The sequence below is a fragment of the Triticum aestivum genome, chromosome 6B, assembly GCF_018294505.1.
Source record: "Triticum aestivum cultivar Chinese Spring chromosome 6B, IWGSC CS RefSeq v2.1, whole genome shotgun sequence".
Classification (NCBI taxonomy): Eukaryota; Viridiplantae; Streptophyta; class Magnoliopsida; order Poales; family Poaceae; genus Triticum; species Triticum aestivum.
In genome coordinates this window covers 54,307,858-54,329,933 of record NC_057810.1, presented here as the reverse complement: position 1 = coordinate 54,329,933, position 22,076 = coordinate 54,307,858, and the positions used below count along the sequence as shown (strand labels likewise).

The 22,076-nt window shown below is 41.3% G+C and overlaps 7 protein-coding genes across 7 annotated transcripts; 1 reads left to right on the top strand and 6 right to left on the bottom strand.

The window, feature by feature from the left end:
- Positions 1-700: 700 nt before the first annotated feature.
- On the bottom strand, positions 701-1,545 carry LOC123133442 (uncharacterized). Its single transcript, XM_044552931.1, has 2 exons — positions 1,021-1,545; positions 701-866 (listed from the first exon to the last, which is right to left on the bottom strand). Exons 1-2 carry the CDS (start codon positions 1,283-1,285, stop codon positions 808-810), a joined length of 324 nt encoding a protein of 107 aa, XP_044408866.1. The 5' UTR covers positions 1,286-1,545; the 3' UTR covers positions 701-807.
- A 1,926-nt stretch (positions 1,546-3,471) lies between these two features.
- On the bottom strand, positions 3,472-4,438 carry LOC123133441 (uncharacterized). The gene is made up of 2 exons (XM_044552929.1): positions 3,920-4,438; positions 3,472-3,702 (listed from the first exon to the last, which is right to left on the bottom strand). Exons 1-2 carry the CDS (start codon positions 4,260-4,262, stop codon positions 3,644-3,646), a joined length of 402 nt encoding a protein of 133 aa, XP_044408864.1. The 5' UTR covers positions 4,263-4,438; the 3' UTR covers positions 3,472-3,643.
- A 2,575-nt stretch (positions 4,439-7,013) lies between these two features.
- Positions 7,014-7,659, bottom strand: LOC123133440 (uncharacterized). The gene is made up of 2 exons (XM_044552928.1): positions 7,314-7,659; positions 7,014-7,207 (listed from the first exon to the last, which is right to left on the bottom strand). Exons 1-2 carry the CDS (start codon positions 7,609-7,611, stop codon positions 7,167-7,169), a joined length of 339 nt encoding a protein of 112 aa, XP_044408863.1. The 5' UTR covers positions 7,612-7,659; the 3' UTR covers positions 7,014-7,166.
- Positions 7,660-9,221: 1,562 nt separating this feature from the next.
- LOC123135723 (uncharacterized) lies at positions 9,222-12,287 on the top strand. Its single transcript, XM_044554908.1, has 3 exons — positions 9,222-10,388; positions 10,923-11,026; positions 12,038-12,287. The coding sequence occupies exons 1-2, from the start codon at positions 9,278-9,280 to the stop codon at positions 10,979-10,981; spliced, it is 1,170 nt and encodes a 389-aa protein (XP_044410843.1). The 5' UTR covers positions 9,222-9,277; the 3' UTR covers positions 10,982-11,026; positions 12,038-12,287.
- A 2,491-nt stretch (positions 12,288-14,778) lies between these two features.
- On the bottom strand, positions 14,779-15,637 carry LOC123133439 (uncharacterized). The gene is made up of 2 exons (XM_044552927.1): positions 15,202-15,637; positions 14,779-15,047 (listed from the first exon to the last, which is right to left on the bottom strand). Exons 1-2 carry the CDS (start codon positions 15,464-15,466, stop codon positions 14,989-14,991), a joined length of 324 nt encoding a protein of 107 aa, XP_044408862.1. The 5' UTR covers positions 15,467-15,637; the 3' UTR covers positions 14,779-14,988.
- Positions 15,638-17,652: 2,015 nt separating this feature from the next.
- LOC123133438 (uncharacterized) lies at positions 17,653-18,619 on the bottom strand. The gene is made up of 2 exons (XM_044552926.1): positions 18,101-18,619; positions 17,653-17,883 (listed from the first exon to the last, which is right to left on the bottom strand). The coding sequence occupies exons 1-2, from the start codon at positions 18,441-18,443 to the stop codon at positions 17,825-17,827; spliced, it is 402 nt and encodes a 133-aa protein (XP_044408861.1). The 5' UTR covers positions 18,444-18,619; the 3' UTR covers positions 17,653-17,824.
- Positions 18,620-21,193: 2,574 nt separating this feature from the next.
- LOC123133437 (uncharacterized) lies at positions 21,194-21,839 on the bottom strand. The gene is made up of 2 exons (XM_044552925.1): positions 21,494-21,839; positions 21,194-21,387 (listed from the first exon to the last, which is right to left on the bottom strand). The coding sequence occupies exons 1-2, from the start codon at positions 21,789-21,791 to the stop codon at positions 21,347-21,349; spliced, it is 339 nt and encodes a 112-aa protein (XP_044408860.1). The 5' UTR covers positions 21,792-21,839; the 3' UTR covers positions 21,194-21,346.
- Between the last annotated feature and the right edge of the window lie 237 nt (positions 21,840-22,076).

Here is a 22,076-nt window from a genome sequence, read left to right as displayed (position 1 = left end):
AACTCTGGTGATTTCACATCGGAACTTTTGGCACAATTTTCAAGATGGTGTAGCTAATGTTTACTGTTTGAGCCATTCAAAATCTATGGATATGACTTCAATGGCTTTCCATGAATGTGTTGTACAGATTGGTTTGACTGATGCCATCATTGCCCTGCAGGTATCTAGAGTTACGGCCAAGATGCAGAAGTGGCTTGTTCGCTTGCTTCGATTAGTTAGTATCTTTCAATTGATCTTGCTTGCCTTCATTAGTATGTGTTCATCTTTTCACTGTTTTCTTTGATTCTGCATCAGATTTCTATTTAGGCCTCATTTTTTATTTAGGCCCCATTTTCCGCGTTTGTTCTTGGTGAATGTTTATCTGGTTCTCCCTGATGAATTTCAAATTATTTTGCTTTAGTTAACATTCAGACAAGGCTTGGATGAGTTTGCTGTATCAATCAGTACTTTTCGGTTGATTTTGCTTGCTTGCATGCTGTGCCTGTGCATATTTTCACTGCTTCTGTGTTACATCTGGTGGGGAGAATTCCGCGTCAGATTTATGCTTTTGTTTTTGTGAATTGCTTGCTTTCACTCGGATTCAGGGATGGCTGGGATGCGACTGCTGATGTTTGAATTCTTGTAGCATGTGTTAACTTCTTACGAAGTAAATATGCCACCTTGAGATTTGCAAATAAAAAAATAAAAAAAATCAAACAAGTGGCACCGACGCACGCGCATCACATTTTATTGATTGATTCAGCAGTGACAGACGTTCAATCTGCCTACACAGTTTCTTCAGCTCTTTATTTTGAAGGTTACTTGGCGTTAATTATTGCCCCACCTCTTGTTGCACTCAGCTATACAATCCGCAACACCTTGTGCATCTGCAAAATCATCAAGACGAGCACAAGATCATCAGAACAGATGGTGATTTTTTTCATGTCAACAGAAAAAAGAGGGCATAGACATCAATGGTCATGAGAAATTCATCTATAAACGAAGCAAATGCAACGCAAGTAACGGGGTCTGTCGTCTTACAGGTTGGTGCCACCACTGGGCCGCAGACGGAGTCCGTGCTGCAGACCATGATGCACGCGGCAAGGGAGTCCTCCCTGTCGCCGACGTCGCAGTTGCCAGCACAGTTGACGTTGCAGAGCCACCAAGGGACGCTCTGCCTGCACCCGGGGTAGCACTGCCGGTAACAGTCGCAGAAGGACATGGCGGCCACCCGCTGCTGGGATGGCACTGACATGATGAGGAGCATGCAAAGGGCGGCAATGGTGGCCGCCCTCTTCACCTCCATCTCCTCTCCTTCGTCAGACGAGAAGAGAAGAGAATGGCGGCTGATGTGGAAGTTTTCAGGTGACTGGTGGTTCTCTTAGTCAGTTTAAGAGTGTCAAGTCTCTTATATATTGGAGTTTGAGGGTAATATGGACATTTGACCTGGATAGTTTGTAGTGTAACGCAACAAAGTGCTGTAGTATTTTCCAGCAAATCAGATGACCCACAATTTCAGGTCTGGTTGTTTTGTAGCCAGTTTTGCCATCTTATTAATTTCCTCAACAAGTTGGTGCCCACTGTCAATTACTAGCCCCTAGTGGAGCACCTGAAATAACCTTGGATCTTAAACAGATTAGATAAGCTCATGCTGCCCATCTTTCTATTTTCCCTGTGAAGAGACCTGTGGTGATGTAGACAGTAAACCGAATGCAGTGAGTAGCAGTTTTCATACAATTGCCGACTCAATTAGTAGTAGTGATGTAGTGAGGGAGAGATTGCTATTTTAGGTGCCTGAAAATGTGAACTCTCTCTCAGGTGGAGATTGTTTTGATGTAGACAGAAAACCAAATTCAGCCTCTAGATTAATTGTGCTGATGTAGACCTACTCCCTCCGTCCCATAATATAAGAGCATTTTCATACAATGCTCTTTAGTAGTAGTGAGGGAGAGATTGCTATTTTAAGTGCCTGGAAATGTGAATTGTCTGCCTGGAAAGACATCCCCTATGAACTGAATGTGCACAATTCTCTTTTTCTTCAACAAAATTTGCATATGTTCAGTAGCAATATTAATGCCACTGTGATAGTTTATTTCTTTTTTGAAATATGTTGAAGGCTTTTCTCAGTTGGCTAATGTTTGAATTTGAATTCTTTGATGAGTTAAACATACAATGTATACACGGGCATGTGTGCTTCAGCGTGTTGGGTGTGTGACTATATTGTCGTCGTTAAGAAACTATGTATGCTACGGGACATGTTGTGTTGCTCCTCTCGATATGCTCGGGAATGGGGTGGATGAATCTCGCAGTGGAATCTTCTCTTTTGATTGGTCTGGTAGATACGAGAAATTGCTTGTAAGTTCTATTTCTTTTTTACTGAAATGTAACTACAAATGAATATATCTAGTGTTAGGCAGTTTTCTTCATATTTTCTTAACTTAAGTCTCATTTCTAGCATATGGCATTGGTTATTGTTTAATCCAAACTGTATGTAGCTTTCTTTGTGACAATCTAATTTCTCAAATTTTGGTATGTAGGTTTTTAGCATTAAATATTTAACACATGATCAAATTGGACTTTGATTCACCGTTAATATTGCTTTCTTCATGAATTATACTTTTTACGGAAATAGTATTACATACCATTGGAAGTAGTGGTCAAAGTATTGTTTTTGATGCTGTGTAGGGCAAAACTGACATCTGTTTTGGACCGAAGGAAGTAGTGGTCAAAGTATTGTTTTTGATCCTGTACTTGATTCTTCTACTTATATGAATTGTATTAAATTCGACTTGGTAGCAACTTGCTATCTTGTGTATTTCTAAAAGGTATTGCCGGTGAGCTAGAAACCAGATTTTTCTGCTTTCCAACTCCATGAACGCATTATATGCCTATTGATCGTTTAGCCTCTAGTGGCACCAGATGTTGCCAAAAACTGCCACATTAAAAGTGTGCCTCAAATTACCTATTACCTATAATTCTGTGCTGATTTCACGTCGGAGCTTTTGGCACAATTTTCAAGATGGTTTAGCTAATCTTTACTGTTTGAGCGATACAAATCTACAGATATGACTTTAACAGCTTTCCACGAATGCCTTTTACAGATTGGTGTGACTGATTCCATGATTTTCCTGCAGGTATCTAGAATTACGTTCTGGTGTTCAAGATGCAGAAGTCGCTTGTTCGCTTGCTTCTGTTAGTTAGTACTCTGTACCTTCCATTGATCTTGCTTCGTCTTTTCAGTGTTTTCTTTGATTCTGCGTCAGGTTTATATTTAGGCCCCATTTTCTGCATTTGTTCTTGGTGAATGTTTATCTGGTTCTCACTGATGAATTTCGAATTATTTTTCTTTCGTTAACATTTAGGCAAGGCTTGAATGAGTTTGCTAATGTTTGTAATTTTTACGTGTTAACCTTATATGTCGCTTATTTCCTCTTAAAAAGAAGATAAATAGTTTGCTCATGCCATCTGGACAGAGGAAATTAATATTGTAGATGAATCAAAATAAGCAGGGTTTGCACATGCATTGATAATCTGAAGATTGACAAATTTTCACACAAGTGATGCACCAAAGCGAAACACATTTTATTGACTGATGCAGCAACCACAGCTGTTCGACATCATATGTTTATGATCCCATGACCGACCTGCTCGCAGCCCTTCAAGGTTAGTTGGCGCCACCCGCCACCCACATATCGTGGCAGACATTCCTGCAAACCTCAACATCTGCAAAATAGTCCAAGATCATCAGAACAGACGGCTCCTTTTCCCTTAGTGAAAAGAACACATTCTATCAATATATCCCCCACAAAAGAAAATATTCTACCACTGTACATGATAATTCATACATAAACAGTGCAAACGCATCCATACAGTTTGTGTGATGAAAACACATATTCTATCGAATATTCTATCAATATAAGGCAGGTTGTTAGTGTCTTACCGACTGACGGCCCTGGCTGGTCACAGATGGAGTCCATGTCGCAGGCGATCAAGCAGGAGGCAAGGCCATCAATGGCGTCGGGGCAGCGACCAGCACACTTGACCTTGCAGAACAACGGCGAGATCCTATCCTTGCACCCAGGGTAGCAGTGCTGGTAGCACATGCAGTTGACTCCAGAGGGCTGCTGATGGGATGGCTTTGGCTGCGCGAGGAGAAGGAGCATGCACAGGGCAGCAATGGCGGCTGCTCTATTCTTCCCCTCCATCTCCTTGGCCTCACACTCACAGTCGTACTGTAGAAGAGAAGAGAAGAGAACTCCTGTGGTGAGTGGTGGCCCTGTCATTCAACCAGAGTGTGGGCTCTTATATATTGGAGTTCTGAGGGCAATATTGACATTTCACCCAGATAATTCGTAAATCGTAATGGAGCCGATAATAGTATTTAACAATTTTCCAGCAATTCGAATTACTGTAATTTTAAGTTGGAATGTCAAGTAGCCAATTTTGCCATAGTATCCATTTCCTGAACAAGATGGGGCTTTATGTACTGTCAGTCTGTCACTTGTCCCTAGTGGTGCACCTGAAAATAACCATGGCTGGTTAGACAACCACATGCTGTTCACCTTATGAGCTGTGAAGCTGCCTGTGTTGATATAGAAAGAAAACTGGATGCAGTTCTATACAATGCTGTTTATATAAGGCTGCAAAGTTCCTGTTTATATGATTCTATACAGCTGCATGCAGGGAGATCAATCAGAGTTCATTGCCAGCTTACAAGCTTCTGAATGTAATTACAATGGAATAGTCCACGCAAGAAAAAAAAAACCAGACAAGCCATTTTGAAGCTGCCTGTGCTGTTGTAGAAAGAAAACCGAATGCAGTTTTCACAATTATATGGGATGACACGTACCACTGGAAATTGTTATACATGTGTTTAAGTATCACTTGCTGTTTAGTAGTAGTAAGGGGCAGATTGCTATTTTAAATGCCTAGAGATGTGAATATCTCCTATAAACTGAATTTGCATAATTCTCTTTTCCTTTTAACAAAATTTGCATCTATTCAGTAGCTTGCTACGATATAGTACAGGGACAGTTGGCCATCTTCGTTCAGATATCATACAGATGATTAGTTAAACATACAGATGTTGTATAAGCGGGTGTGTGGGCTTCAGTGTGGCGTGTGTGAGTATCGTTGTCGTACAAATCTATGCAAGATACAAGGACATGTAGTGTTGCTCCAGTCGATATGGTCAGTAATGTCGTGAATGAATCTCGCACCGTGCAATCTTCTCTTTTGATTTGTCTGGTGGATATGTGAAATTGCCTGTAAGATGTTAATATCCCGCCGCCCCTCTGAAATGTAACATATGAATAGATATAGTAATTGTGGTGAATGAATTTCACACGGTAAAAGTAACTGTAAGTTGTATTTTCTTACTGAAATGTAACTACACTACACATATGACTATATATCTAGTGTTACGCAGTTTGCTTACATATTTTCCTAGCACATCTCTCGTTGTGGGTCTAACTTGCATATGTTGTTGGCCATTGTCTGATCCAAACTGTATGTAGCTTTGCTTTGTGGCAGTTTAATTTCTTAAGTTTGGTCATGATAGACTTATAGCATTTCATATTAAACACATGATCAAAATGGTATGACTAATTTCACCATTAATACAACTTTCATCACAAATTGCACCTTTTACGAACATAGTACTTGTATTTAGAAGTAGTGGTCAACATGGACGTGGAGTTTCTGCACCCGAGCTCATTTGAGCTCGGGTGAACAGTAAAATCGAAAAAAAATCGAAAAATTTTCAAAAAAATTCCAATTTTTTTTGGGAGAAACATTGACAAAAGTTTTAAGTGCTTGCAAAAATTCGTCGTGAAATCACATTTCTAGAAGGCGTGGCAAAAAAAAAAAACAAAATTGGTACTCTGAAAATGCTACTTTCAAAAGCATTTTGGAGCCTGAATTTGTTTTTTTTTGCCACGCCTTACAGGAATGTGATTTCATGATGAATTTTTGCAAGCACTTAGAACTTTTGTCAATGTTTCTCCCAAAAAAAATTTGGATTTTTTTGAATTTTTTTCGATTTTACTGTTCACCGAGCTCAAATGAGCTCGGGAGCATAAAGGCACTTTCGTGGTCAACATATTGTTTTTATGCTATGTAGAGTAAAAAATGACATCTGGTTTGGACTAAAGGAAGTATATCTGTTAATAAGATGATGCACAGCCCCATTGTTTTTATGCTATGTAGAAGTTAATGGTGTGCCTCAAATTACGTGTTGTTATCTGTTTCTAATGTTGGTTTTCTCTAATAATTCCGAGGTGATTTCACCTTGGATTTGCTTTTTCAACAAATCGTGTGTTTTTTCAGAGATCATGTCTGATTTTTTTATTTTTTTTGAGAAATCACACCAGAGCTTTTCACACAATTTCCAAGATGGTTTAGCTAGTGTTTACTGTCTGAGCCATACAAAATCTTCAGATTTAAATTCAACAATTTTCCATGAATGCCTTGTACAAATTGATTTGACTGACACTTTGATTACCCTGCAGGTATCCAGAGTGAGCTACCCTGTTGCACCGGCAACAGGGTCAAGTTGGTTTCTACTGATAGTTTAGCACTTGGATCAAGCATGTACAATGAGTGCATCAGGCTAAACTAGCAATGGTGCAACAGGGTAGATGCAGATGCAGCTCCGCCCCTGCAGAGTTACATCTGGTGGCGAGATGCAGAAGTGGTTTGTTTGCTTGCTTCCGTTAGTTCGTACCTTTCAATTGATGTTGCTTGCTTGCATTTCTGTATGTGTTCATATTTTCACCGTTTTCTTTGTGTTCCGTGCTGTACTAAGTGGGCAGTATTCCGCGTGAGATTTCTACCTTCCCATTCTGTGTGTTTGTTCTTGGTGAATATTTATATTGTTCTCACTGATGAATTTAGAATTATTTTGATTTCGTTGAGATTCTTTTACATGTTAAGCTCTTATGTCACTTATTCCTCGCAAAAAGAAGATAAAACAGTTTGCCCTTGTCATCTGAACAGAGGAAGGAAAAATCATAGCCGAGTCAAACAAACAGGGATTTGTCACACTTTATTTTAAGATTAACAAATTCTCTCACAAGTGATGCACAAAGAGAAACACATTTTATTGACTGGTGCAGAAATCAGAGCCATTTTATGGACTGATTGTGAATTTGTGATCCCATGACCGACCGGCCCTTGGCTCTTCAAGGTTAGTTGGCGCCCAAGCACCAATGCTTACAAACCTCAGCATCTGCAGAAAGGGCCAAGATCATCAGAACAGACGATTCCGTTTCCCTCTGTGAAATGAACACATATTCTATGAATGTAAGTCGGACAAGGTGGTTCTCGTGTCTTACTGGCCAATGGCGCCGGCAGGTCACAGATGGAGTCCGAGTTGCAGGCGTCGAAGCAGACGAGTATCCCATTGAAGGTGTGGCCGGGGCCGCTCAAGGGGCAGCCAGTGGCGCACTTGACCTTGCAGAGCCACGGCGGGGTGCTGTCCTTGCACCTGGGGTAGCACTGCCGATAGCACTCGCAGTCGACGTCGGACAGCGGCCCCTGCTTGGATGTCTTCTGGTGGGATGGCTTTGGCAGCATGAGGAGGAGGAGCAAGCACATGGCAGCAACGGCGGCCGCTTTCTTCTTGGCCTCCATCTCCTGGCCTCACAATCGTACTGGATAAGTGAACTACTCCTGTGGTGAGTGGTGGGCCGGTGGCTCTGCCATTCAGCTAGAGTGAGGGTCCTTATATATTGGAGTTCCAAGGGCAATATCGACATTTGACCCAGATAATTTGTAAAGGAGCCAATAGTATTTCACTATTTTCCTGCAAATCAAATCAGATAATTTGTAAAGGAGCCAATAGTATTTGGAGTGTCTTGTAGCCAATTTTGCCATGGTACTCCTTTTCTGACAGAAATGGGACTTTGCATATATACAGTCACTTATATTAGTCCCCGGCCTAGTGGTAGTGCTGCACCTGAAAATAAGCATGGATCTTAAACTGGTTAGACAAGGCACATTCTGCTCACCTTAAAACCGCGCGTGTTGATATAGAAAGAAAACAGAATGCAGTTCTGAACTTCTAATACAACGTTGTTTATATATGGGATGGCATACCAGCGTGCAAGCTGTTTAATCACCTCTGTTTAACTATACAGCTGCATGCAGGGAGGTCAATCAAAGTTCTTTAGCATGGCAAGTTACAAGCTTCCCAATGTAATTCCAATGGAATATATAGTTCGTGCCAGGAACTATAATTTTTATTATAGTTCCAACGGAATATATGATGCTGCATGCTCATCCTTTTTCCCCCACACAAGCCTTTGTGAAGCTGCCTGTGCTGATGTCAACAGAACACAGAATCAGTTTCCATATAACTCCGTTTATACGGGTTGACACACACCAGTAAAAAATACTGTATACATGGATTTATGCTTTCTAAGGTATCTGATGAGCTAGAAACCAAAAATGTCCAAATGATTTGAAATTTGGAGCGGACATCACACACCAAATTATCTACCATGCCAATTTTTTTTGGAATTTATTGAATGTTTTTACTATTTGTTTTGATTTTTTTATTGAACGCAGATGCAGATGATCCTAGGAGCCAAAACAGCCTCACTCCTAAAGTGTACAAATATAACAATGGGCGTGATGTTTTGGCTCTGGGATAGTAATCACAATGAAAATAGTTTAGAATGAAACAGAACTGATTTTTGTTTTTCTAAAAACAGTAATTCTTCGTAAGTAAAAACTTCAATCGCACTGCAGCTTCATTTTTTTGTTGGTCTAGAAGGATAGTTTTCGATAATTCATCCTGAAGCCCGGGCTCAGCTGCTCCAGGTCAGCAAAAAATTCAAAACAAATATTAGAAAAATTCAAAAAATTCCAATTTTTTTGTGTGTGGTAGATAATTAGATGCGTGAGGTTCGCTGCAAAAATCAACTCGTTTGGACATTTGTGTAGGTCTCGGAAAAAAAGACAAATCGGGTCAAAACAGTTCATAAACAGTAAACATTTTTAGAGACCCCAGTTTTGTCTTTTTTGCACAGACTTGCTTAAATGTCCAAACGAGTTGATTTTTGCAGCGAACCTCACGCATCTAATTATCTATCATATAAAAAAATTTGGAATTTTTGGAATTTTTTTTGTATTCGTTTGATTTCATCGGTGAGCGAGGGTGCAGCTGAGCCCGGTTGCAGATTCGCCGCACTCCTTAGTTTTGGGCTTCAGTCGCGCATCTGCACTTTCACTTTCCCCATTGCGGCTGCACACCCCATCCTAGCTAGACTCCTCCGCCGCCGCCGCCGCCTCCCCCATGAGCTCCCCCTCCATGGCGGCCGCCCTCCACCGCCGCCCCCGCTCCCGCCCGCCTCTGGAAGACGAGGATCTGCTCTCCGAGATCTTCCTCCGCCTCCCGCCGCAGCCGTCCTCCCTCCCCCGCGCCTCCGCCGTCTGCAAGCGCTGGCGCCGCCTCGTCTTCGACCGCGGCTTCCTCCGCCGCTACCGCCAACACCACCGCCGCAGCCCTCCGCTCCTCGGTTTCTTCCGCAGCGACTATGCAGGCATCTCCTACACGCCTGCCATGGAGGCCCCCGATCGTGTCCCCGCCGGGCGCTTCTCTTTGCTTCTCTACGACAGCCGCGCCAGAATCCTCAGCTGCCGCCATGGACTCCTGCTCTTCGCCCGCTCATCGGGAAACCGGTTCCTGGTGTGGGACCCCGTCACCCGCGACCAGCACAGGCTTGTCGCGCCACCGCCGTTCGACATCTACGCAGCTCAGGTGGACGGGGCGGTGCTCCGGGCTGCTGGAGACGCCCACCACTTCCAGGTGGTATTGGTAAGCTACCAACAGAAGCAAGTGATCGCCTGCATTTACTCCTCGGAGACTGGTGTATGGAGTGATCTCATGCCAACATCGGTCCAACGCACGGCCGTGGGTTGTCAAGGCATGCCTGCTGTGTTGGTCGGGGATTCCCTTTACTTGCTGCTCTCTGACGGTGGTATAACTGTAATTCTTGAGGTTGATTTGAACAGGCAGAGCCTAGCTTTGATACAGGTGCCACTGTCTATGCTTGCCTATGGTCATCATAGGGACTATATGACACTTGCACGAGCAGAGGGTGGCGGGCTGGGTTTACTCTGGAAGGAAGGCTTCACCGCCCAGTTCTGGAAGATGAATGCTGGTTGTGATGGTGTTTCTTCATGGGTGTGGGGAAGAACTATTAAATTGGACAAGCTACTTTCCCTGAATTTAGAGGAGATAAAGCGCATACAGAGGATAGCGTATGCTGAGGAAAATAATGTGGCTTTCTTGCGGACAGTTTCCGGTGTCTTCATGGTCCAGCTTGAGTCATTGCAGTTCAGTAAACTTCCTGAAAAAAACAACTGTGCTATCTGCTATCCATTAGAAAGTGTCTATGCTGCAGGTAAATCCATGTCTTCAAACTCTGGTTATAACAAATCCATGTTGATTTTCGATAATTAGTTGATGGAATATGCCGTTCACATCCTTTTGTGTTAAGATAACCATTTTAAGTAGTGTCACATTACTTGTTTCTTTTGCTGCCTGATGACCTCTGCAACATATAGCGAATTAGTTCTGCAGTGCTTCTGTTGTGATGCTTGCGTGGTAGCTTTATTTGATGGTTATAATCTGGATTCACATCTGTTACTGGTTATGTAACAGTTGAACTAAATTTCATTGTTTGCCTTTTGACATATTCAAGAATTGTATATTGGTAGTGCTGTGGTGCAGGTTTTTGTCATGGTGAAAACAACTACATGTGAATATTCTCTAAATTTGATGGCTGTTTGGTTTTGTTTATCTTCCTAATGCTGTATCAGAACTGAGTTTTTTTTTCCAGATTACAGTCGTTAGTTATATAAATATATTCCTAATGTTGTATCTATTTAGCTTTCCATTAGAATGTTATTGGTTGTTTGACTTCTTATAATTGCAGAAACAAGCATTGGTGGTGGACATGGTGGAGCTGATCAAGATATGATAGTATTAGTATGATGTACTGGTTGAGCAGGAAAGCTTATCTTCTGAATGTATGCTGAGGTATCTGAAGTTCTGAACTGTTCTGTCAAAACCATGTATTTTTTCCCCTTTTTACTGCCATTCCTCATGTACTAAATTGCAAGAGAGGGTTGTAAGCTTTTCTCTACAATCTTTTGCTTAATTGTTCCCCACCTGGCCACTTCCCAACACGCTTTCATGGCAGGCTGCGTCGTGTTTCCCCATGCCCTGCTTCCTCATCCCTTCCTCAGCAGCTCTCCATTCTCTTCCTCATGCCTTCACCCACTTACATTCTCTTTTATTTGCTGATGTTTTAGCCCCTCCACTGGATATGCTCTTCGCTCGCCTCTCCCTTCCATCCAGCTGCCTTGCTTTCAGTTTACCTCCTTCTTGGTACTTCCCGAATCCCCTCTAGTAGTGCTGATTTTTCTCCCCCTAGCTCCTCAGATGACTGATGACTTTATGCCTTTCCCCCTTCTGTTCAAAATTTCTTTCCTACCCGGTCATAGATTATAGTGGTGTCATGTTAAGTGGTAGCAGAATGAAATACATCCTGTTTCATTTTTTCTTTTTGTTATAATTTTACCACTTCCTACATTGCCTTTGATTAGTTTTTTGTGGTTATGGATCCATCAGGTCGTAGTGTGATTTATATGTTCTTCTCCGCGTCAGTGACTGACAACTAACTATACCTGAGCATACTAAATTTGTATGAGCTTATCGCAATGCCGTTTCACATTGCTGCTTATTTTGGATCATTGTGATACCTAGTGAACTAATTATTGTAACGAAATTTTGAAGAGCATGCCTTCGTGAAATGTTGTACCACTGTTTATCGTTCTACTTGCAGTTAAGTATTGCAGATTTGTTGACACTTATTCTAGTTTTAGACCGTTTGCTTAAATATTGTCTCAGCACCTCTCACTGTTAGTTGCATATGCAATTGGAGTCCTACAAAATCAGCTGAATGGTATAAAACTTTAACGGCTTTTCCATGAATGCATGATGCAAATTTAGTTTTATTGATGTAGTCATTGGCTCATTGCCCTGCAGGTATCTAGAGTTATGTTCTGGTGTCTGAGATGCAGAAGGGGGCAAGGGGCTTGTTTGCTGCAACCCACAAGGAAAATTTGCCCTCTATTTAGGATGCACTAGTCAGCTGTGAAATGGACTTGTATGAATTAGTTGCTTATTTTGATCAACCTGGTTTATATCTAATTTCTGTAATCAATTGGCCAACTGGGCATGAAGACATAATGAGCTTGTACGATTAATTAGTACCTTTCGGCTGATCTTGCTTTCATTTTGTGTGTTATCATATTTTCACTGTTATCTTTTGATTGTGTTCCATGTTATATTAGGTAAGATGCCCCATTTAGTGTGTTTGTTTTTACCTGGTTCTACTAATGAGTGTTGAGTTCTTTTACTTTCCCTGAGATTCAGGAAAGGCTTGGATAAGATTACTAAGGCTTGGAGTATGAAATAAACATTCCACTTTGAGATATGCAAAATTTCACACAAGTGGTGCGCCGACACGCGGAACTCATTTTATTGATTCCTTCGGCTATCACAGCTGTTCAACATCATATGATCCCTTGATCTACATGTTCAGCTCTTTATTTTGAAGGTCACTTGGCGTTAGTTATTGCCCCACCTCTTGTTGCACTCAGCTATACAATCCGCAACACTTTATGCATCTGCAAAATAGCCAAGACGAGCACAAGATCCTCAGACCAGATGGTGATTCTTCTTTTTATCAATAGAAAAAAGAGAACAAATTGCCTCGATATTCAGGAGAATTCATCTACAAACAGAGCAAATGCAATTCAACTATACAAGTAAGGTGGACTGTTCACAGACGGAGTCCGTGCTGCAGACCATGATGCATGCGGCAAGGGTGTCCTCCTTGTCGACGCCGTTGCAGTTCCCGGCGCAGTCAACATTGCAGAGTCACCAAGGGGCTGTGCCTGCACCCATCGTGGCACTGCTGGTAACAGTCGCATAAGGAGCATGATGCACAGCGCGGCAACAGTGGCCGCCCTCTTCTTCACTTCCATCTCCTCTCCTTTCCTTGGACAAGCTATGACAAGAGAAGAGGAAGGGAACTGCTGTGGGAGTTTTCAGGTGACTGGTGGCTCTCTTACTCAGTCAGAGTGTGTGGCCTCTTACATATTGGAGTTCCAAGGGCAATATCAACATTTGACCTGGTTAATATTTAGTGTAACACAACAAAGTATTTCAGTATTTTCTAGCACATCAAATGATCCACAATTTCAGGTTTGGTTGTTTTGTAGCCAGTTTTGCCATGTTATCGGTTTCCTGAACAAGATGGTGCCCACTGCCAATTACGAGCCCCTAGTGGAGCACCTGAAAATAACCTTGGATCTTAAACCGATTAGACAAGCGCATGCTACTCATCTTTCTATTTTCTTTGTGAAGAGGCCTGTGCTGATGTAGAAAGAAAACCGAATGCAGTTTTCATACAATGCTGTTTAGCAGTAGTAAGGGACAGATTGCTATATTAAGTTCCTGGAGATGTAAAGTATCTGCCTGGAAAGACACCTCCTGTGAATTGAATTTGCACAATTCTCTTTTTCTTTAACAAAATTTACATCTATTCAGTAGCAATGCCACCGGGATAGTTTTTAATTTTTGAGACATGGTGAAGGCTTTGGTGTGTTAGCGGCTAATGTTTGAATTTGAATTATTTGATGAGTTAAATATACAGATGATGTATCCATGGGAGTGTGTTCTTCAGTGTGTTGGGTCTTGGGTGTGTGATTGTCGTTGTCGTTAAAAAACTATGTATGACACAGGGACATGTTGTTTTTGCTCATCTTGACATGGGGATGGGGTGAACGAATCTCACACAGTAGAATCTTCTCTTTTGGTTAGTCTGGTAGATATGGAAATTGCCTGTAAGTTGCAATTTTTTTTTACTGAAATGTAACTGTACATATGAATATATCTATTGTTGGGAAGTTTGTTTACATATTTTCTTAGCATATGTCTCATTGTTATTTTTTTTACATTGTCATTGTGTAATCAGATTTTTCTGCTTTCCTACTCCAGAGAATGAACTATATGCCCATTGATCATTTAGCCTCTATTGGAACAGATGTTGCCAAAAACTCCCAAGTTGAAGGTGTGCCTCAAATTACCTTTGTTCTCTGTTTCTAATGTTAGTTTTGTCTAATAACTCTGGTGATTTCACATCGGAACTTTTGGCACAATTTTCAAGATGGTGTAGCTAATGTTTACTGTTTGAGCCATTCAAAATCTATGGATATGACTTCAATGGCTTTCCATGAATGTGTTGTACAGATTGGTTTGACTGATGCCATCATTGCCCTGCAGGTATCTAGAGTTACGGCCAAGATGCAGAAGTGGCTTGTTCGCTTGCTTCGATTAGTTAGTATCTTTCAATTGATCTTGCTTGCCTTCATTAGTATGTGTTCATCTTTTCACTGTTTTCTTTGATTCTGCATCAGATTTCTATTTAGGCCTCATTTTTTATTTAGGCCCCATTTTCCGCGTTTGTTCTTGGTGAATGTTTATCTGGTTCTCCCTGATGAATTTCAAATTATTTTGCTTTAGTTAACATTCAGACAAGGCTTGGATGAGTTTGCTGTATCAATCAGTACTTTTCGGTTGATTTTGCTTGCTTGCATGCTGTGCCTGTGCATATTTTCACTGCTTCTGTGTTACATCTGGTGGGGAGAATTCCGCGTCAGATTTATGCTTTTGTTTTTGTGAATTCCTTGCTTTCACTCGGATTCAGGGATGGCTGGGATGCGACTGCTGATGTTTGAATTCTTGTAGCATGTGTTAACTTCTTACGAAGTAAATATGCCACCTTGAGATTTGCAAATAAAAAAATAAAAAAAATCAAACAAGTGGCACCGACGCACGCGCATCACATTTTATTGATTGATTCAGCAGTGACAGACGTTCAATCTGCCTACACAGTTTCTTCAGCTCTTTATTTTGAAGGTTACTTGGCGTTAATTATTGCCCCACCTCTTGTTGCACTCAGCTATACAATCCGCAACACCTTGTGCATCTGCAAAATCATCAAGACGAGCACAAGATCATCAGAACAGATGGTGATTTTTTTCATGTCAACAGAAAAAAGAGGGCATAGACATCAATGGTCATGAGAAATTCATCTATAAACGAAGCAAATGCAACGCAAGTAACGGGGTCTGTCGTCTTACAGGTTGGTGCCACCACCGGGCCGCAGACGGAGTCCGTGCTGCAGACCATGATGCACGCGGCAAGGGAGTCCTCCCTGTCGCCGACGTCGCAGTTGCCAGCACAGTTGACGTTGCAGAGCCACCAAGGGACGCTCTGCCTGCACCCGGGGTAGCACTGCCGGTAACAGTCGCAGAAGGACATGGCGGCCACCCGCTGCTGGGATGGCACTGACATGATGAGGAGCATGCAAAGGGCGGCAATGGTGGCCGCCCTCTTCACCTCCATCTCCTCTCCTTCGTCAGACGAGAAGAGAAGAGAATGGCGGCTGATGTGGAAGTTTTCAGGTGACTGGTGGTTCTCTTAGTCAGTTTAAGAGTGTCAAGTCTCTTATATATTGGAGTTTGAGGGTAATATGGACATTTGACCTGGATAGTTTGTAGTGTAACGCAACAAAGTGCTGTAGTATTTTCCAGCAAATCAGATGACCCACAATTTCAGGTCTGGTTGTTTTGTAGCCAGTTTTGCCATCTTATTAATTTCCTCAACAAGTTGGTGCCCACTGTCAATTACTAGCCCCTAGTGGAGCACCTGAAATAACCTTGGATCTTAAACAGATTAGATAAGCTCATGCTGCCCATCTTTCTATTTTCCCTGTGAAGAGACCTGTGGTGATGTAGACAGTAAACCGAATGCAGTGAGTAGCAGTTTTCATACAATTGCCGACTCAATTAGTAGTAGTGATGTAGTGAGGGAGAGATTGCTATTTTAGGTGCCTGAAAATGTGAACTCTCTCTCAGGTGGAGATTGTTTTGATGTAGACAGAAAACCAAATTCAGCCTCTAGATTAATTGTGCTGATGTAGACCTACTCCCTCCGTCCCATAATATAAGAGCATTTTCATACAATGCTCTTTAGTAGTAGTGAGGGAGAGATTGCTATTTTAAGTGCCTGGAAATGTGAATTGTCTGCCTGGAAAGACATCCCCTATGAACTGAATGTGCACAATTCTCTTTTTCTTCAACAAAATTTGCATATGTTCAGTAGCAATATTAATGCCACTGTGATAGTTTATTTCTTTTTTGAAATATGTTGAAGGCTTTTCTCAGTTGGCTAATGTTTGAATTTGAATTCTTTGATGAGTTAAACATACAATGTATACACGGGCATGTGTGCTTCAGCGTGTTGGGTGTGTGACTATATTGTCGTCGTTAAGAAACTATGTATGCTACGGGACATGTTGTGTTGCTCCTCTCGATATGCTCGGGAATGGGGTGGATGAATCTCGCAGTGGAATCTTCTCTTTTGATTGGTCTGGTAGATACGAGAAATTGCTAATAAGTTCTATTTCTTTTTTACTGAAATGTAACTACAAATGAATATATCTAGTGTTAGGCAGTTTTCTTCATATTTTCTTAACTTAAGTCTCATTTCTAGCATATGGCATTGGTTATTGTTTAATCCAAACTGTATGTAGCTTTCTTTGTGACAATCTAATTTCTCAAATTTTGGTATGTAGGTTTTTAGCATTAAATATTTAACACATGATCAAATTGGACTTTGATTCACCGTTAATATTGCTTTCTTCATGAATTATACTTTTTACGGAAATAGTATTACATACCATTGGAAGTAGTGGTCAAAGTATTGTTTTTGATGCTGTGTAGGGCAAAACTGACATCTGTTTTGGACCGAAGGAAGTAGTGGTCAAAGTATTGTTTTTGATCCTGTACTTGATTCTTCTACTTATATGAATTGTATTAAATTCGACTTGGTAGCAACTTGCTATCTTGTGTATTTCTAAAAGGTATTGCCGGTGAGCTAGAAACCAGATTTTTCTGCTTTCCAACTCCATGAACGCATTATATGCCTATTGATCGTTTAGCCTCTAGTGGCACCAGATGTTGCCAAAAACTGCCACATTAAAAGTGTGCCTCAAATTACCTATTACCTATAATTCTGTGCTGATTTCACGTCGGAGCTTTTGGCACAATTTTCAAGATGGTTTAGCTAATCTTTACTGTTTGAGCGATACAAATCTACAGATATGACTTTAACAGCTTTCCACGAATGCCTTTTACAGATTGGTGTGACTGATTCCATGATTTTCCTGCAGGTATCTAGAATTACGTTCTGGTGTTCAAGATGCAGAAGTCGCTTGTTCGCTTGCTTCTGTTAGTTAGTACTCTGTACCTTCCATTGATCTTGCTTCGTCTTTTCAGTGTTTTCTTTGATTCTGCGTCAGGTTTATATTTAGGCCCCATTTTCTGCATTTGTTCTTGGTGAATGTTTATCTGGTTCTCACTGATGAATTTCGAATTATTTTTCTTTCGTTAACATTTAGGCAAGGCTTGAATGAGTTTGCTAATGTTTGTAATTTTTACGTGTTAACCTTATATGTCGCTTATTTCCTCTTAAAAAGAAGATAAATAGTTTGCTCATGCCATCTGGACAGAGGAAATTAATATTGTAGATGAATCAAAATAAGCAGGGTTTGCACATGCATTGATAATCTGAAGATTGACAAATTTTCACACAAGTGATGCACCAAAGCGAAACACATTTTATTGACTGATGCAGCAACCACAGCTGTTCGACATCATATGTTTATGATCCCATGACCGACCTGCTCGCAGCCCTTCAAGGTTAGTTGGCGCCACCCGCCACCCACATATCGTGGCAGACATTCCTGCAAACCTCAACATCTGCAAAATAGTCCAAGATCATCAGAACAGACGGCTCCTTTTCCCTTAGTGAAAAGAACACATTCTATCAATATATCCCCCACAAAAGAAAATATTCTACCACTGTACATGATAATTCATACATAAACAGTGCAAACGCATCCATACAGTTTGTGTGATGAAAACACATATTCTATCGAATATTCTATCAATATAAGGCAGGTTGTTAGTGTCTTACCGACTGACGGCCCTGGCTGGTCACAGATGGAGTCCATGTCGCAGGCGATCAAGCAGGAGGCAAGGCCATCAATGGCGTCGGGGCAGCGACCAGCACACTTGACCTTGCAGAACAACGGCGAGATCCTATCCTTGCACCCAGGGTAGCAGTGCTGGTAGCACATGCAGTTGACTCCAGAGGGCTGCTGATGGGATGGCTTTGGCTGCGCGAGGAGAAGGAGCATGCACAGGGCAGCAATGGCGGCTGCTCTATTCTTCCCCTCCATCTCCTTGGCCTCACACTCACAGTCGTACTGTAGAAGAGAAGAGAAGAGAACTCCTGTGGTGAGTGGTGGCCCTGTCATTCAACCAGAGTGTGGGCTCTTATATATTGGAGTTCTGAGGGCAATATTGACATTTCACCCAGATAATTCGTAAATCGTAATGGAGCCGATAATAGTATTTAACAATTTTCCAGCAATTCGAATTACTGTAATTTTAAGTTGGAATGTCAAGTAGCCAATTTTGCCATAGTATCCATTTCCTGAACAAGATGGGGCTTTATGTACTGTCAGTCTGTCACTTGTCCCTAGTGGTGCACCTGAAAATAACCATGGCTGGTTAGACAACCACATGCTGTTCACCTTATGAGCTGTGAAGCTGCCTGTGTTGATATAGAAAGAAAACTGGATGCAGTTCTATACAATGCTGTTTATATAAGGCTGCAAAGTTCCTGTTTATATGATTCTATACAGCTGCATGCAGGGAGATCAATCAGAGTTCATTGCCAGCTTACAAGCTTCTGAATGTAATTACAATGGAATAGTCCACGCAAGAAAAAAAAAACCAGACAAGCCATTTTGAAGCTGCCTGTGCTGTTGTAGAAAGAAAACCGAATGCAGTTTTCACAATTATATGGGATGACACGTACCACTGGAAATTGTTATACATGTGTTTAAGTATCACTTGCTGTTTAGTAGTAGTAAGGGGCAGATTGCTATTTTAAATGCCTAGAGATGTGAATATCTCCTATAAACTGAATTTGCATAATTCTCTTTTCCTTTTAACAAAATTTGCATCTATTCAGTAGCTTGCTACGATATAGTACAGGGACAGTTGGCCATCTTCGTTCAGATATCATACAGATGATTAGTTAAACATACAGATGTTGTATAAGCGGGTGTGTGGGCTTCAGTGTGGCGTGTGTGAGTATCGTTGTCGTACAAATCTATGCAAGATACAAGGACATGTAGTGTTGCTCCAGTCGATATGGTCAGTAATGTCGTGAATGAATCTCGCACCGTGCAATCTTCTCTTTTGATTTGTCTGGTGGATATGTGAAATTGCCTGTAAGATGTTAATATCCCGCCGCCCCTCTGAAATGTAACATATGAATAGATATAGTAATTGTGGTGAATGAATTTCACACGGTAAAAGTAACTGTAAGTTGTATTTTCTTACTGAAATGTAACTACACTACACATATGACTATATATCTAGTGTTACGCAGTTTGCTTACATATTTTCCTAGCACATCTCTCGTTGTGGGTCTAACTTGCATATGTTGTTGGCCATTGTCTGATCCAAACTGTATGTAGCTTTGCTTTGTGGCAGTTTAATTTCTTAAGTTTGGTCATGATAGACTTATAGCATTTCATATTAAACACATGATCAAAATGGTATGACTAATTTCACCATTAATACAACTTTCATCACAAATTGCACCTTTTACGAACATAGTACTTGTATTTAGAAGTAGTGGTCAACATGGACGTGGAGTTTCTGCACCCGAGCTCATTTGAGCTCGGGTGAACAGTAAAATCGAAAAAAAATCGAAAAATTTTCAAAAAAATTCCAATTTTTTTTGGGAGAAACATTGACAAAAGTTTTAAGTGCTTGCAAAAATTCGTCGTGAAATCACATTTCTAGAAGGCGTGGCAAAAAAAAAACAAAATTGGTACTCTGAAAATGCTACTTTCAAAAGCATTTTGGAGCCTGAATTTGTTTTTTTTTGCCACGCCTTACAGGAATGTGATTTCATGATGAATTTTTGCAAGCACTTAGAACTTTTGTCAATGTTTCTCCCAAAAAAAATTTGGATTTTTTTGAATTTTTTTCGATTTTACTGTTCACCGAGCTCAAATGAGCTCGGGAGCATAAAGGCACTTTCGTGGTCAACATATTGTTTTTATGCTATGTAGAGTAAAAAATGACATCTGGTTTGGACTAAAGGAAGTATATCTGTTAATAAGATGATGCACAGCCCCATTGTTTTTATGCTATGTAGAAGTTAATGGTGTGCCTCAAATTACGTGTTGTTATCTGTTTCTAATGTTGGTTTTCTCTAATAATTCCGAGGTGATTTCACCTTGGATTTGCTTTTTCAACAAATCGTGTGTTTTTTCAGAGATCATGTCTGATTTTTTTATTTTTTTTTGAGAAATCACACCAGAGCTTTTCACACAATTTCCAAGATGGTTTAGCTAGTGTTTACTGTCTGAGTCATACAAAATCTTCAGATTTAAATTCAACAATTTTCCATGAATGCCTTGTACAAATTGATTTGACTGACACTTTGATTACCCTGCAGGTATCCAGAGTGAGCTACCCTGTTGCACCGGCAACAGGGTCAAGTTGGTTTCTACTGATAGTTTAGCACTTGGATCAAGCATGTACAATGAGTGCATCAGGCTAAACTAGCAATGGTGCAACAGGGTAGATGCAGATGCAGCTCCGCCCCTGCAGAGTTACATCTGGTGGCGAGATGCAGAAGTGGTTTGTTTGCTTGCTTCCGTTAGTTCGTACCTTTCAATTGATGTTGCTTGCTTGCATTTCTGTATGTGTTCATATTTTCACCGTTTTCTTTGTGTTCCGTGCTGTACTAAGTGGGCAGTATTCCGCGTGAGATTTCTACCTTCCCATTCTGTGTGTTTGTTCTTGGTGAATATTTATATTGTTCTCACTGATGAATTTAGAATTATTTTGATTTCGTTGAGATTCTTTTACATGTTAAGCTCTTATGTCACTTATTCCTCGCAAAAAGAAGATAAAACAGTTTGCCCTTGTCATCTGAACAGAGGAAGGAAAAATCATAGCCGAGTCAAACAAACAGGGATTTGTCACACTTTATTTTAAGATTAACAAATTCTCTCACAAGTGATGCACAAAGAGAAACACATTTTATTGACTGGTGCAGAAATCAGAGCCATTTTATGGACTGATTGTGAATTTGTGATCCCATGACCGACCGGCCCTTGGCTCTTCAAGGTTAGTTGGCGCCCAAGCACCAATGCTTACAAACCTCAGCATCTGCAGAAAGGGCCAAGATCATCAGAACAGACGATTCCGTTTCCCTCTGTGAAATGAACACATATTCTATGAATGTAAGTCGGACAAGGTGGTTCTCGTGTCTTACTGGCCAATGGCGCCGGCAGGTCACAGATGGAGTCCGAGTTGCAGGCGTCGAAGCAGACGAGTATCCCATTGAAGGTGTGGCCGGGGCCGCTCAAGGGGCAGCCAGTGGCGCACTTGACCTTGCAGAGCCACGGCGGGGTGCTGTCCTTGCACCCGGGGTAGCACTGCCGATAGCACTCGCAGTCGACGTCGGACAGCGGCCCCTGCTTGGATGTCTTCTGGTGGGATGGCTTTGGCAGCATGAGGAGGAGGAGCAAGCACATGGCAGCAACGGCGGCCGCTTTCTTCTTGGCCTCCATCTCCTGGCCTCACAATCGTACTGGATAAGTGAACTACTCCTGTGGTGAGTGGTGGGCCGGTGGCTCTGCCATTCAGCTAGAGTGAGGGTCCTTATATATTGGAGTTCCAAGGGCAATATCGACATTTGACCCAGATAATTTGTAAAGGAGCCAATAGTATTTCACTATTTTCCTGCAAATCAAATCAGATAATTTGTAAAGGAGCCAATAGTATTTGGAGTGTCTTGTAGCCAATTTTGCCATGGTACTCCTTTTCTGACAGAAATGGGACTTTGCATATATACA